Source organism: Chelon labrosus, assembly GCF_963514085.1.
Source record: "Chelon labrosus genome assembly, chromosome: 18".
Taxonomy (NCBI): domain Eukaryota; kingdom Metazoa; phylum Chordata; class Actinopteri; order Mugiliformes; family Mugilidae; genus Chelon; species Chelon labrosus.
Genome location: NC_140351.1, coordinates 4873352 through 4888413, shown reverse-complemented (window position 1 = coordinate 4888413; position 15062 = coordinate 4873352). Strand labels below are relative to the sequence as shown.

The following is a 15062-nucleotide window of genomic DNA, read 5'->3' as shown; positions in this document are numbered from 1 at the left end:
GTGGACTAGACGGGGGCACTTTGATTACAATAAACAGAGCTGTGGATTTCAAACAAAACCACACACCAGTAAAAGTGCTCCCCCCCCTCACCCCCTCCTTCTCCGTTCACCATGCCAGCCTGGTCCTTGGGTTTACACAGGTGTGTGTGTATGTGTGTGTGTGTGCAGATGCGGATGTGAGCGGGGGCACTTGCCTGCCTATATGCACATGTGGCGTTTAATAAATACTGCAGATGAACAGCGCGGTAACAAACGTCAGGACGCCGGACATTTAGTCAATAAATCAAACTAAATATCTTTCACAGCTTGAACGAGAGCGGCGAGGCCAATGGAAGAAAAGTCCTCATCGGTGGTCTCGCTGGCAACGCTAGCGTTTTCGTGTAACGGCAGAAGTGACTCCTAACAGGTTAACTAATGAGGAAAGGCCGCAGGCAGTAGGTGATGCTGCTTTGATGCTTCCCCTCTCCGAAGCCGTTTGGTCTTCCTCCTGACTTCAGCTGATCGTCTGCCGAAAGGATCTGTCGTGGCTCGCCCATCCGTCTTCAGCTTTCCTCTGATTGAGTCCAATTTCGGCCCCGGGGGGAAATGATCAGTGTTTCTCCGCAGAGCTGGATTTCCGATTTCGTGGTGTATGGCTAGACGTTTGGGCCGAGACCAAGCGGCAGGGTAGGCGGCGAGTTGAGCACGGAGCAGGGACGGTGTGTAGCGTTATTGCGATTCAAGAAGCTGAGAGAGGGACGGTGCGCTCAAAGGTAAGACGTAAAGGAAGACAGACACAGCGAAGGCTGCTGCATAATATCGTGAAGGATATTCAAAGCGTTTTGCCACGTTCAGCCTAGTCACTGCCACGCAGTTGCAGAGCAAGCGGTGCAAGACGGACGACCGGCTTACATGCGGTCTGTCTGTCTGGAGGCGAGTTTGAGCACATCATGTTTTCTTGGGTTCCGACCACAAACAGCAATGGAACAAAGAAAGGATAAGTAAAGTCTGGGTAAATGACTAATTTAAGAAAAAACCTGAGTCATAAAATAGGCTTCAACCCCACTAAGTTATGTAAAGGAGGCACATATTTAACCAGCATGGTGCATGATCAATAGTTCCACAAACTTGTTTTACTTTTAGGACAGAAATGGGAAGCTGTTAAGGATTTATTTAGACTTCTTTATGGTTTATCTCATTCATTTGTATGGCTGGGTTTAAATAAAAATCTATTTTTCAATTCAAACTGATCTTGATTTGAAAAACCCCCAATATCGGTTCATAAAATCCTCCGACTTATTTTTTAAATCATTTCCTACATCGTTAGACATCCCGCTGCGGTCTGGCCAGATTCGTCGCGCACAAACGCAGCAAGACTTCTAACCAGAGTCAGCCGGCGTGTGAGGAAGATCCAAAACATGACAGAAGCTACCACTATCAGCACCGTGACAGGCCCGAGAAAAGCTGATTGGATTTAAAAAGTATGACGACAGAGAAGGGCTGCGCAAAAGAAGTGCAAGCTCCATTTGCAAAAATTACATTTCTGGAACCTCAGCTCAAGCAGCGATACCCAGCCCCTTTCATTTGTCAAAAAAAGAAATTATAAAGTGCTTACTTCATGTGCCAGAGCAGCGGCGCTTTTCAGGACGGGGACAGGTTTGCTCTCTTCATAGTGCTGCAGCCGTTCGTGGATCTGAAAGGACAGGTTGTGGTCGTCAGTGAGTGAGAGAGAGAGAGAGAGAAGGGGGTCAAACACTGGGCTGCAAAAAGGCCACGACAAGGCCTCTTTGACCAAACATGTATGAAAACATGTAGAGCCTCCGTCCACACCATCTCATGCACACAGGAACACTCGCACCAGATCAAAACAACGCGCAGTCGCCGCCTCGGCCGAGGGCAACACAAGGCTCCTAAGTGTTTCAGTTAGCGTAGCCGCTGTGCAAACAATCCAGTTTTCCACCGCGCATTCGATATGCCCCAGCGGCCTGCCGAGGATTCCAAATCATTTCAGCAGTCTGGTTAAGTTGGCTAAACCTTTCCTTATCAGCCTCGACGCCTGCGACTGCACAACGCCGAGAGACAAAGCTGCACCTCTGGAGAGTTCACTAAAATGGAAAGTGGGGCCGACGCGCTGCGTTAACGTTTACTCATTTACACACACAAAAAACACTTCATCACTCAAAAGCTGATGTGTGGAGCAGAGACGGGATCAGTTATGCGCACACGACAGCGCGCTCGCGCCCACGCACACGTCGCCAGACACACACACAAAAAAAAAAAAACCACACTACAGCTATGCCGTTTGTGATTTAAGAGCAGCTGCGCAGGAATGCGTTGACAGCATACAGGCTGCTGTCAGGTTCCATCACAGAACAGACAGGGACGACGATCCTCCCAGCAGCCGCCTCCTGAGTCTCTCTCGTCAGCCCAGCATGGCGAAGGGGAGCCGGGCCACGAGGTCTGACTGATGGCCGGGAAGGCCCGGGAGCTTCCAGCTGGACGTCCCAGAAAGCATTCCAGCACCACGGCGGAGCAGGAGGCTCTCTGGCTGGGGCGAGAGTGACAGAGGAAGCCCCCCGGGCCAGCCGGTGCCTGAAGAGGCCAAATCCACACATGTGTGAGCGTGCGCACACACACACAGAGAAACACACAGATGGAGCAAGTGACAACCTGTGACAGAGAACCGCTCAGTAGGACAGATAGAGACAAGAAGAGCAGTTTGTTTGCTGTCACACCGTGAGCAGCAGACGCCGTGAGCAATTAAAACATCTGTTCTCAGATTGTTAGGATGTTTTTTTTTTTTTACTCCTCACTACACAAATTATGTTTTTTTATATAGCTAGACAGCATTCCACAGTATCAGCACAGTAAATACTGGGGAATGTTAGTTGGAGTGAGGCGACACGATCACAGCGGACGGGGAGATGTCGCCGCAAAGAAATGCTTCCTGGCCCTCGGCTAGAAATTTCAGAAGAACATGATCCGATTAGCGGCAAGACAAGCGGCACGTGTGGATGAGTTCATTTGAGTCTCCTCTTGCCGTCATCTGTCTTCGATAACCAGCCGAGAAAACAAACGTCCCGAAATCCAAAGCATGATGTCATTCACAGCATCACAACGGAGTCGATTTTACGGCTATTTCTGCTCGAATAAACGCAACACAACTAGGTGTGAAATGTCTTGGCAGGATGTCTGCCCATCACCATTCCAGTTTAACTCCTGGCCTCAGCTACAGCTACAACCACTTCGGCTGAACTTGCGCGCGCAGACTCCTGCGATAAATCACGGGCCTTTTAGGGCCGCCTCGGCCAACAGAGCAGCCATGTTTCAAGGTCAGCTGAAAGGCTCAAATCCCCGTGTAAAGCCGACATTACTCGGCCGTAAAACATGTTGCATTAGCCGTGTCGTGGAGGTAATCTGCCGAGGGCTTGAGGGAGGGAGCTGGTTGCTCGGCTCGGTTGTTGTACGTAAAGAACCTGCGACTGAAGGAGTCTAATAAGACAGCTGAGATGTGAGGTTAGGAGTAGACCCAGAATGGCCTGGAAAGGTGAAGCAAGAAAAATTAGAACAAGCTTGGATTGATTACAACCTATACGCTGATCAGCCACAACATTAAAACCACTGACAGGAGAAGTAAATAACAATGACCATCTTGTGACAATTCAATGTTCTGCTGGGAAACTTTTGGACCTGGCATTCTTTGGTGTGGATGTTACTTAGACATGTAGCACCCACCTAGACCAGACCAGGTACCCCCACCCCATAGCAATGACACTCCTTGATGGCAGCAGCCATCCCCAGCAGGATGCAGCCACAAAAACACTTTAGGAACAACTAAAAAAAAAAACACGAAGAACAGCACAAGGTGTTGACCTGGCCTCCAAATTCACTAGATCCCAAACTGATCAAGTATCTGTGGGATGATCCACAGAGGCCCCTCCCCTCAAAGGCCCCCCCACTAACAACATTGTGTAGCCAGACACCACAGGACACCCTCAGAAGGCCCATGTCCATTCTCTGATGAGTTTCGAACGATGGTGGTCATAATGTTATGCCCGACTGGTGTAAATTCTTGCACCTCATCTGTTTAATTCAACATGGCCACATCACATTTGAGCTGTCACTCCGTACTCTTCATGAATGCCTCCACTACTCCACCCTCCGACTCCTCAGTCTGCTCCTCTACAGTAGAAGGCCGTAAAAGGACAGACAGGCAGCTCCGGTTACTTCATCTGCCCTGATCATCTTTGTAAGAAAACAGATGAACTAAATGAGCGAGGTTGCCCAGTGTCTTCGGCGCTCCAACATACCACAGTCCTGGGGACATCTGCTTAGGTACTTGCTGCTCCACCACCTCCACTTACTTAGTTACTGTGGAATTTCTCCTCTGCTCGGCGAGCAAATGCGAGATTGAAATGCTTTTATTTACAGTTCAGGACACTGTCCAAGTGCCTGTCCATGACGCAGTGATGTGTTTTAAAGTCATTACCCGGCTTTTTGCATAGCACGTTCTCTGTCCCCTCGGTGAGGCAGCAGTGCTGCTGCTGCTGCTGCTGCTGCTGCTGCTGCTGGCAAACAGAAAAAGTGGCCTGGTGGAATTAAAAAAGAAAAGAAAAGAAACAAAAACAGTGAGAGACGGTGTGCGAGAGCCAAAGAGGGCTTAGCTCAAACCAGAGCGCAATCCAGGACATACAGCCGAATAAAAAACTGGGGGCTCTGAAGCTTCTCAAGTGAGAAATGTAAGGCAAAGGAGTCAAAAATGCACAAATATTGGAAACGAAAGCTCTGAGAAGTGGAGGCTGGGATGAACTAATTAATGAATGAACACCTTCACGGAGAGCTACAAAGGAGCAGTGTGTCCCGTCACCATGGAGGCCTCTGACTAAGTTAGTGTTTGCTTCCAGAAATACCCTGCAGGCTTAAAATACACACAGCACCACAGGTAAGAACTGATATGAAACAAATTCCACGGAGGATGGACGGGAACAAAAAAACAGAACATCCGTCTTCATCGTTTTTTTTTTCCAGACGGGGGATCAACGTTAGGATTGAGGGTCAGACACCTTGGAGACCTTCCAAAGAACCATAAACGATGAAATTCAGTATTTCAAACTGCGTGTGAAGCGCACGCAGCAGCAAGATGAACAATGACCAGAACTTGATTGTCAACGTGGATATGGAGCCTCGGGGAAAAAGCGTGCATTACGAACGCTAATCCAGAGCCACTACAGCAAGTAACGTCTGGCACAGAGAGAAAGAGAGAGAGGGAGCGAAAGCTTGATGGATGGAGAGGTGTGCTGATGGAAGGAGAAAGAGAGGTCTGGAGATCGCAGGGCTGGATAGTGTTTCTGTTCTCCAAGTCCTGCGAGGAGGCTCGAGGCCTCTGGTTATTGTCCGCTGCCCAGAGAACTCCACGTCGGCCCCGGTTGGAGCTCACTCTCTTTCTCCCACTCCTGTTCCTATATCCAGTATCAAGCCTCCACACGGGGCTTGATCTCTTGGTCTGATCCAGAACACCTTGTCAAGGCACCGTGGCCTGGTGGACTAGACCAAGGTAGGGGAGACGGGGAGGAGGGGTAGGGGGGGATTATAGACAGACGTGCGACTAGAATAGCTGTGAGATGATATGTTTGCTCAAGAAGCACAAGGAGCTGAGATTTGCTTTTGCTCCTGTCACGGCAGGTCACTTTACAGAATCTTGGCTTTAGCTCGGTCGTAACGGCACCAGGTCCTGGACATTGTGAACGGTCTCGCGGACGACAGTACCGCTCGACATCAGCTCAGGGTGAAATCCTGCTGAATTAAGTTTGCGCCGACAGAAATTCGATCCAAACTAGCGCAAAGAAGCAGATGTTTACAGAGTCGACATTAACGGTTCTCACGACTTGCAGCAACTGCAACTTTCTCATGGTGCTCATTAGTTATCGAGGACGTTCACCATCCAAACCACAGACTGTTGAGGCCGCTACACTCTGGGAAGTGGCTCTGCTGCGTTATGGCCAGGACTGAGAGGCAGAGCAGGAGCTACTTACTACAGTTCCTAGTACTTGTATATCACTGCTGCTGTACCTGTACATACATGTGACGAACAGATAACCTTGAATTCTTCAATTTCTCACGGACCACACATCCAAAATATCTAGTCTCAGACTGTCTTCTTTGGTGGCAAAGCGATCAATCATTAGATATTGGACAACTTAAAATTAAATTAAATTAAAAGTCACATTTGAATACCCCTGAGTAGGACATAAAAGAGTTGGAGGAAGAAGACAAAGACCAGCGTTGCCTTTACATCCCATTAGCAGGAAGAGGAATACTGCTGGAGTGAAAGTCACCTTCATGGCTCAAAAACCTGACAATGTTCTTAAACTTCAAGGGGTCACCTGGTGCCCCTATGATTAATTACATAGATAAATACAATAATGTTCATCTTGCTTTTTGTTTTAACTGTTACGCATTTATGATTTTTTCTTTATGCATTCGTTTTATTTATGTAGGAATTTGTGATTTTGTTGCTTTCTTTCATTGTCCTTTCTTTTCCTCGTTTTAATAACTTGATGGACTATGTGGGACTGGGGCAGGGGCTTAAAAAAGTAAAATAAAGTTAATCCTAAATGTTTATTGTGTATCACTGCACCTGGTCACTGAATAAAACACATTCAAACTAACTGACACATTGAAGAAACTGCAGTAGTAGTGTGTTAAAAACACATCCTACAAGCTACTGGATTCAAATACTGCAGGTCCCGATTCAGTATTGACAATATTATGAATCAGTTTTTAATGAGACATGAAGCCATCAGCTGATTGGAATCATACACCGATTTATAGAGGAGATAATCCTTCTCCACAGATCTAATTTAATTTAAAAGTCATAGAACTAACAATAACTAGCAAGATCTGTTATCAGCTGATTATAAGAGTTTTTGTCACTTTAAAAAAAAGTGATGGAGGCTGTGACCTGAACAATATGTACAGTGCTGTTACTCACAGTGAGAGAGATAGAGGAGAAATGTCAGATGTGCTATCAGTGGAGATTAGCAAAGTTGTGTATTCTGCTGTCTAATCCTCTAAAGGTTTCATTTTAGCTGATACTTATCATTTAAATATACCTGTACCTTTCCCTTGAAGAAATCTTTAGTAGCAGTTCTGGAAATTGAGCCGAGATGCCTCTCAGACATAACGATTCATAGGATTCACACAAACCCAGCAGCTTTCTTCGACCGAGACCCAATAGAGAGGGGCCTTGTTTTGTCATTTGTTGTGGAAAAAAACTAGAGAATGTGGCAGTTAATTAAAAACTGGCAACAGATCCGATGGGTGAGTGAGAGAAAGAGCGAGAGAGAGACCGGGGCAGCTGGCCAAGCCATTTATGACGGCTATGTCGTTTAGATAGGGGATACATTTCCTCCTGGAGCTCTTGGCAAAGGAGGCAGAGAGGCCCCTGACACACCTCCATACACATTATGTATTCTGTAGAGCCAGGACAGCGCAGGACCCTTGATAAACAGTAATAGTCCTGACTGCCTGTGTTTCTAGAATGAGTTCAAAAAAGTATCCAGCAAAAAGTCAAAGGGAGGTGGCATATATCAATCAAGCAGCTCATTCATGTGATATATGGCCGCTGTTGCCTTGGAAAGAGGCATTATGAAGTATCGAGGGCACGGAGCCAGGACAAATGCATCTGACTTTCAGAATCAGATTGATTTGAGTGCTTGTAAGGCAGTCCATTCAACATATAAATTTGCTCTATCTTTAAAAGCTCCAGGTGAGCCCGTGATGTCTTCAGGCAGTTCTTGGGCCGTGAGGGAGCCATAAATACATTATATGGCACCATGAACCTAATTTTCCATCTTTTGTGTATCGCTCCTATGCTCCATGTCCTATTAAGATTGGCTTCACATCATGTAGACCTTCTGGTTTCACTTTGAGACAAGGAGTACAAATCCGGGGTCAACTAAGAGACCTGGAATAATGGATGTGGGATCACTCCAGAGACTTTCCTTGATTACCAACACAGACGTTTGACTGATGGAAGGGGGAGCGGTGGACCTGTCTCTCTCTGTTTAACTGTCTTTTCCAGTGAACTACACATGGTTCAAAAGTCAAGTTTTAGGTTTATTCAGTAGTCAGCGGCTCGCTGCTCCCTCAACCTCGCGTTTGGCTTCGTCCGTCGTCATCCGACTCCTCTGGCTCAATTCGGAGGCGCTTGTTTGTGGACCCTAAGCACGATCCTTCAACTGCATGCTGCACGCGACCGCTAAACTCCAAAGAAAATATTTGGGAGGTACCCTAAGCGCGGAGTATCTCGTTTCAAGTAAAAGGGGATATATTTTGGACTCGAGTGGGGCTTTCAAACCATAAATAGCCACCAGGCTGGTGTCTCAAAGAATAAAGAACGGCAGAATTTTTATTTTTTATTTTTAAATCATCACCTTCTAGCATCTTATAAGATATTTCTATGAGAATCAAAGAATCTGCGCTGAATACGGGACGTTTAAGGATGGATGCTTCTGTCCCAAAAGCAGTCTGCAGGTATTTGTTGAGCTCCCCACAAAGGGTTCCTGTGCCCCCGAAATAATAAATACAGACCTCGAGAGGCATGGTGATCACAGACAGCATGAGTGGATCTCTGAGGTGGGATAGGTTTACAGAGTCCTGAACCAGAGACGATTAGTCAGGTTTTACTGCTGCGTACATAGCGTGGGCTTAAATGCCTCAAAGAGGGCTATAGCAACAAGATGTGGCTGTGATCTTCCTTGGTAATAGGAGGCCGAGAGAAACGCACGGTTAGACGCGTGGAAACCAGAAGATAAGTCTTCGGTTGCCGTCGAGGAGCGCAGAGGATGGACATAACAGAGTTGAGTCATAAAACTTGGAGGGCTTGGTAGAGCTCGATCCAGTTATTCATTTAGTCTGGTACTCGAGGAACGTTGCCCAGATTGTCTGAAAATTAGCTCATTCATCAAAAAATAGCTCAAACTTTCCACTTGGGTACAAGCATCGGCCGCGGCACCTTTACATGTCATTAAAAAGGCCCGCAGCGCCGAAGAACAAACTGGCAAGCCCGCGTCAATATTGCTGTGAAACAACGGAGCGAGGGCCAAGCCTATTAGCGACTAACAAGAGCAGAATTTATAGGGAAACGTCTGACCACAAAATGAGGGATCTCAGGACCTGCTTAAAGGCCTGCTGACAGAAACTTGGTCTTAAAGGAGCGCCCCACCTGAGGCAGGTGGAAATTGAATATCGCGTTATATTTCCTGTGGCTTTTTTGTAGAGCGGGGGACTTGGCAGCGGAACAGTGAGCGTGGAGGAATTTACAGAAAGCACACCCGAGCAACCGCCTTTAATTGAAAAGAGTCGAACTGTCTGCGCCGCTTTAGCCGCGCGAGCTAGACGCGATGGAAGTCATACTTCACGTCAGTTCCGATGCCGCGGAAGGAGGCAAACCCGCTGAGAGCTGAGCCCCCGCTGAAAGATGATATTTAAAGAAAAATATTTGTTTCATCCCTGTGACATAATCGGATTAGGAAGGCTGTGAGCGGCTGTCTCAGCCGTCTGACGAGGGCAGGTGAGAGGAAACAGAAGAGAAGCAGAGTCTGGTTTTAAGCCCTCGTGTGGGTCTAAATCTTCTCCTTCTCTTTCTTGTCTCTCTTTCCATCCCTGACACCTCCTCCTCTGGTCCTTCTCTCTCCCTCCAGACGGAGTGACCAGTAACTGATGCGCCATAATTACCCAGGTGAGGCCTGAGCGTTTCCATATGAGCAACCAGGGTCGCAGGGTCTGTCAGATTAACAGTGATGGGTGTGTTTTCTCCCCGCCGTTCGGCTTTCCCAAAGTATCCCCTTCACAGCCTCGCGGAGATTCGGCGGTGGGGCTTCAGAGGAAGGGGACAATTAAGGTTTTATTAATGGCGTGCCACTGACGTTAGCCATGTTCACCTGGATGTTGTGTCTGACTGGAGGTCTCCGCTGTAAGGTGAGACGGTTGTTCTGTCCTTGTGTGTGTTTCAAAGTTTGCCTGTCCGTCCGTTTGGCTCACGAGCTGACGGGCTGGCTCACGTCTCAGTACCAAGTAGAAAGCAGAGGAAACACATAGTTCTGCTTGTCTGGAGAAGGGTGGATTCCACTTATGGCTCATTGTTAACAATAAGAGAAAGCAGCTCGGTTTCTCCCCGTTGAGCAAAAAGAAGGTCGGTGGGAGCGGCTGGTCTCGGTGCAGAAACCATGTGGCTCTTTGATGTTTAAATTGATGTATTTTATGGTCAAGAATTGCCCATAACTGTACTGTATTCTGCGACAGTAGCAATTGTGAACTGGATTACCTTAGTCTAGACGTTATGTGTCAAACATACGGCCCGCGGGTCAAAAGGGGCCCGCCAGAGGGTCTAATCAGGCCCGCAGGATGAATTTGCAAAGTGCAAAAATTACACTGAAGACATTAACTGCAATTTTATGAATAAAAGTATTCTGCCATTCGTAAATAAGAGTTGTGGACATAACACAGCACTGAGACCTAGAACTAAACAGAAATTGCACTTATTTTTCTTAAGAAATGGTTATTCATTACATGTTTTTGTAATAGTGCAGTTCATTAAATGTAAACACTTTCATAAAGTGCTTCTTTGCACTAAAACAAAGGGAAATATTTGGAGTTGTCATTATTTATAGGTTAATACGCTATTGGTTTAGACCTTGGGTTTTACTAGTTGCACGGACATAGGCCACAAAGTGAGAGCCATTCGCTGGCTTCTGTTACAGGGAAAGGGAAAGGGTATTTCTAAGATCTCCTTCCTTTATAGCATTAATATGGTTGGTATTGCAACGGTCACAAATATTCCATTCAATCTAAGGTGTCCCTAGACTGAATGGAATATTTAATTCCTTGCCTCCTCTGTCTTGGACCTGTTGATTAAAGGAACATCTGCACAATATTTAAAATATTTAAAAAACCTCAACAGACTCTTACCAACGCAAAAAACACAACACTTCCAGCTTGTCAACTTATTACTAAAGGTAAGCCCAAAGTAAAGTTGGTGGAACATCTCAATTCTACTCATACACTGATAGATGAAACAAGTAGAACTGTGTTTAAAAACAAAAAAAAAAAGCTTTTCCAATTCAAGTTTATCTTAATTTTAAAGATCTCGTTAGAAATCTCTCGAGATTTGCCGTGCAAAACCAGTCCACACGTGAGGCAGATCTAAAACATGACAGAACTCTACAACTCTGAGAGCAACGTCAGGTCTGGAAGTTGATTGGTTGATTGGATTTTAAAAGTAGAACAAAAGAGAAGACCTGCACAAAAGAAAAGCCATATGCAAGATGTGCCAACAAGATGTATAAAATATTGTGGAAATGCTGCAAACCCTTGAAACCAATGCGAAAATCTCTTTCGTAACCAAGTAAAGTTGTTTCAAGACTGAAATATCACTAAATTAACTGATATTGAGTTGAATCGGGACCTTGTTAATCAGAATCGAATAGATTTAGGACATCAGTAGAGGTACCAATCCCTAGAAATAAGAGCTTCTTAGTTTTATTTTGGATATTTTTGGGTGTTAGACTTCCTAACAGGGAGAAAATTATTTAGTAGGTCAGTCAAGTGTTCAATACACATGGTAGCAAGCCTCTGAGGACATGGACCTTTTGTCTGAAAAACACTGCAACCCCTTTGAGTCCCTCTTGAAAGATTAGCTAGGTATAATCAGGAGTGGTCAGAGGGCTAGGTTAAGTCTGAGGGCTCCACCCGTACGCCTGGCTAAATATCACAGAAACATAATGCCACCTCCATTAGCGTCGGTCTAACTGCCCCACACTACGCAGTGTTTTCTTTGGGGCCGGCCAGAATGAGAGCCCCGAACATGCGCAGGCCCGGCCCATCATTATCCATGTTCAAGATGCCTTATTCTGTGGCCATCCATAACAATCCAGGCATCAAATGAAACCCTTCTGGTTTCCTCCAGTCCCGACATCGGGGCTTTTACTTCAGCGTCTTGAGTTATGCCATAATTCAGACACTTTTACACACTCACGCTGGCGTGTTACAACCCTGGATCCTGAACAAACATGCTTACACGGAAAAGATTTCTCTTAAAAGGGAGGGCTGAAAATTATGTCAATTTTTCTCTCTCAATTGTCTCTGTGACATAATGACTGCGGCTGGAGAAAGAGAGACCACCAAAGGGGGGGAAATACATCATGCCAGCTCATGAAAACAGTGCAGTGTATTCTTTCAAAATGGAAACCATACATAAAGGATACAGTCGAATGTAGCTCTAACAATTATGGGAGTTCTTTGAATAATTGAGCAATAAAACATTCTCAGTTACATTTGTGAATTAGAGAACGAACTTAAGCAGTTGTTATACGTATATTTCCCGGATAATAGCGACAGAAATGTAGATTTACAGCACAAAAATAACACCAAGCGAGACCCTCACATCCCCCGTCCAAGAGAAGGAGATGTGCTGCGGAAGTGAAGAGGTCACGGCGGACAGGCGAATGTGTTAGATCCATTACGTCTGTCTGTATGTCTGTCTGTCTGTCGGCTAGTGCATAAAGATATCAAGTGTGCTCATCTTCTCCTCAAGCTCTCTGCAGCTATCTGGTTTAGGAGGCAGCAACCAAACCACAGTTCTGGGTGGGTAGACTGTTGGAATGACAATAAACTCTGTGATGTCTGAATGAGACAGGAAAGAAGGTGGGTGAATAAAGCGGCATTGAGGAACTTGAGATGTTGGCTCAGGGGTGGACGAGAGAGGGCTCGGGTTTTGGCTCGTCGCACAACAGGAAGGATGGGGCCGTAATTACAAGACAGATTATACACCGATCAGTCATAACATTAAAACCACTGACAGGTGAAGTAAATAACATTTAAACCATCTTGTGATAGTTCAATGTTCTGCTGGGAAACCTTTGGACCTGGCATTCATTCATGTGGACGAATAGACATGTAGCACCCACCTAGACCAGACCAGGAACTCCCCACCCCATAGCAATGACACTCCTTGATGGCAGCAGCCATCCCCAGCAGGATGCAGCCACAAAAACACTTTAGGAACAACTCATGAAGAACAGCACAAGGTGTTGACCTGGCCTCCAAATTCACTAGATCCCAAACTGATCAAGTATCTGTGGGATGATCCACAGAGGCCCCTCCTCTCAAATCCACCCCCCACTAACATAATTCTGTTGCCAGACACCACAGGACACCCTCAAAAAGGCCCATGTCCATTCTCTGATGAATCACAACTGTTTTGGAGGACCTACACAACATTAGAAAGGTGGTCATAATGTTATGTCTGATCGCTGCAGACTCCGTGTTAAAACTCATATTGTCTGCTGGACCTCAACACATAGGTGCATTCCTTTAAGGGGAGGTCCTGTTTTTGTGAAGTCTGGTTCACTGTCATGGTTTAGTGGAGCTCTCAATGGAATTACGCCATCATTAATACACCTGTGCTTTCTCTAGTATGACTTGTCAAAATATCTGCTGTGAAAAATGGCTGGGTGGAAGGATGGAACGTTAATTTCTGTTGTTCTTTCATATACATATCCACCCATTCATCCATTAGCTGCAGCCATTTTTGCCCTGTATAAGGTCTTTGGTGGGCTGGAGCCTATCCCAGCCGAGGCCACACCTTTTCGCCCAGTCCATCACAGTCTTTCATAGACTGTGTATATTTTCGTAGCCTGGAATTCATTAGAGGGTGTGTTTCAACTGGTGCACATTAAAAAAAATAAAAAAATAAAAACTCAGCACGCAATTGGATAGTCCTACAACCAATCAGATCCATTTTGTCGTTTCAACTCAACAGCGCTCCAATGACGTGCATGACTACGCTGCTGTTACTCTTCTGTCCATCACCACATAAAGTCCAAATAATTCAAATGATCTGGCAGATATTTGTCTGAACATAATCAGTTCCCAACCATATACCATGTAAAAAAAAAAAAAAATGGACGCCATGACAGCTCCTTAAAGGTGAAGCCAAAGCATGTGGAGCTCCCCCTGGTGGCTGGCTGCAGTATAGCTCATAAGCTCCACCTCCTCCAAGCTACCACTAATGTTAGTTTTCAAGGATGGTTTCTGTCACTTTAGGTAGTTAATATAATGCCGGTGTGTGTTGAAGTGCCCGTTTATAGACGGTATATAAAAACAGGATGTGACGTCATTATGATTGACAGTTGCCATTGACAACCGCTCCATGAATCAGCCCCGTAGGAACGTGAGACTATGAAAAATACAAAATAAAAAATGGAGATAAGTGCAGAGTATAATCCAACATTTCTTTGTAACTGGCAGTATTAACCAAACGCAAATTGCAAAAATGGCAGCGTCCATGTTTCTGAAATATTAGACAAATGGGTCGTCCATTTTTCCTACAGTCTATGTTCCCCAACAGAATGACTCCAGAGAAACTTTCCTCCCGCAAAAAGATTCATGGGCAAGTTGGGAAAGTTGTCTTCCAGGCCTATATTTTTCTCTTATATTAAAATCTTAAAAATATCTTAAACTACTACTACACTAAACAAAATGTACTATAAAAGAAAGAGGTGTTTTGTTTTTTTGTCTTACCTTGACAAGCGAGTGGAGGCTCCTCTCTCCAAACATGTCCTGAAGGAAGGTGTTGTCTTCAGGGCGGCTGACATGAGGCTGCAGCTGGGATGGTAGAGCCGCCAGCAGCTCATAGAGGCCTGCAGAGGGGAAGAGGAAACAGAGGGTGAGCATGGCAGAGGGAGGTATGAATGAATGAATGCATGAATGCACGGTCACAAACAAACACACACGGGCACTGACACAAACCTCTGTAGTTTAATAAAGAAACAGAAACAGATGAGTCAAGCTTACTGACACATGTGTACTTTTACCGGTTATGTCACTGTCTCATTTTTATCCACTGACGCTCTTTAGCTATTCACCCGGATTAAAAAAATCAAACAAAAGTAAACACACTTTAAAGCCGCCTTTAAGACTCCTAATACCGCTTCTCTTCTTGTGCCTGGAAGCAAAAGGAAACAGCGGCAATAAAGTATTTCCCTCCCCAGCCTCCACTTCCTGCTTTTGTCCCAGCTTTT

General features: G+C 45.7%; 1 protein-coding gene across 2 annotated transcripts in view; it reads right to left on the bottom strand.

Annotated features, from left to right (window-relative positions):
* The window catches only part of mpp7a (MAGUK p55 scaffold protein 7a), a 142241-nt gene that overhangs the window by 76393 nt on the left and 50786 nt on the right, over nt 1–15062 (bottom strand). For both annotated transcript variants that reach the window (XM_084566174.1, XM_084566173.1), the window contains 2 exons: nt 14563–14681; nt 1595–1672 (listed from right to left, as the gene is read on the bottom strand). In XM_084566174.1, the coding sequence (XP_084422300.1) occupies nt 1595–1672; nt 14563–14681 (197 nt within the window). The remainder of the gene's footprint in view (nt 1–1594; nt 1673–14562; nt 14682–15062) is intronic.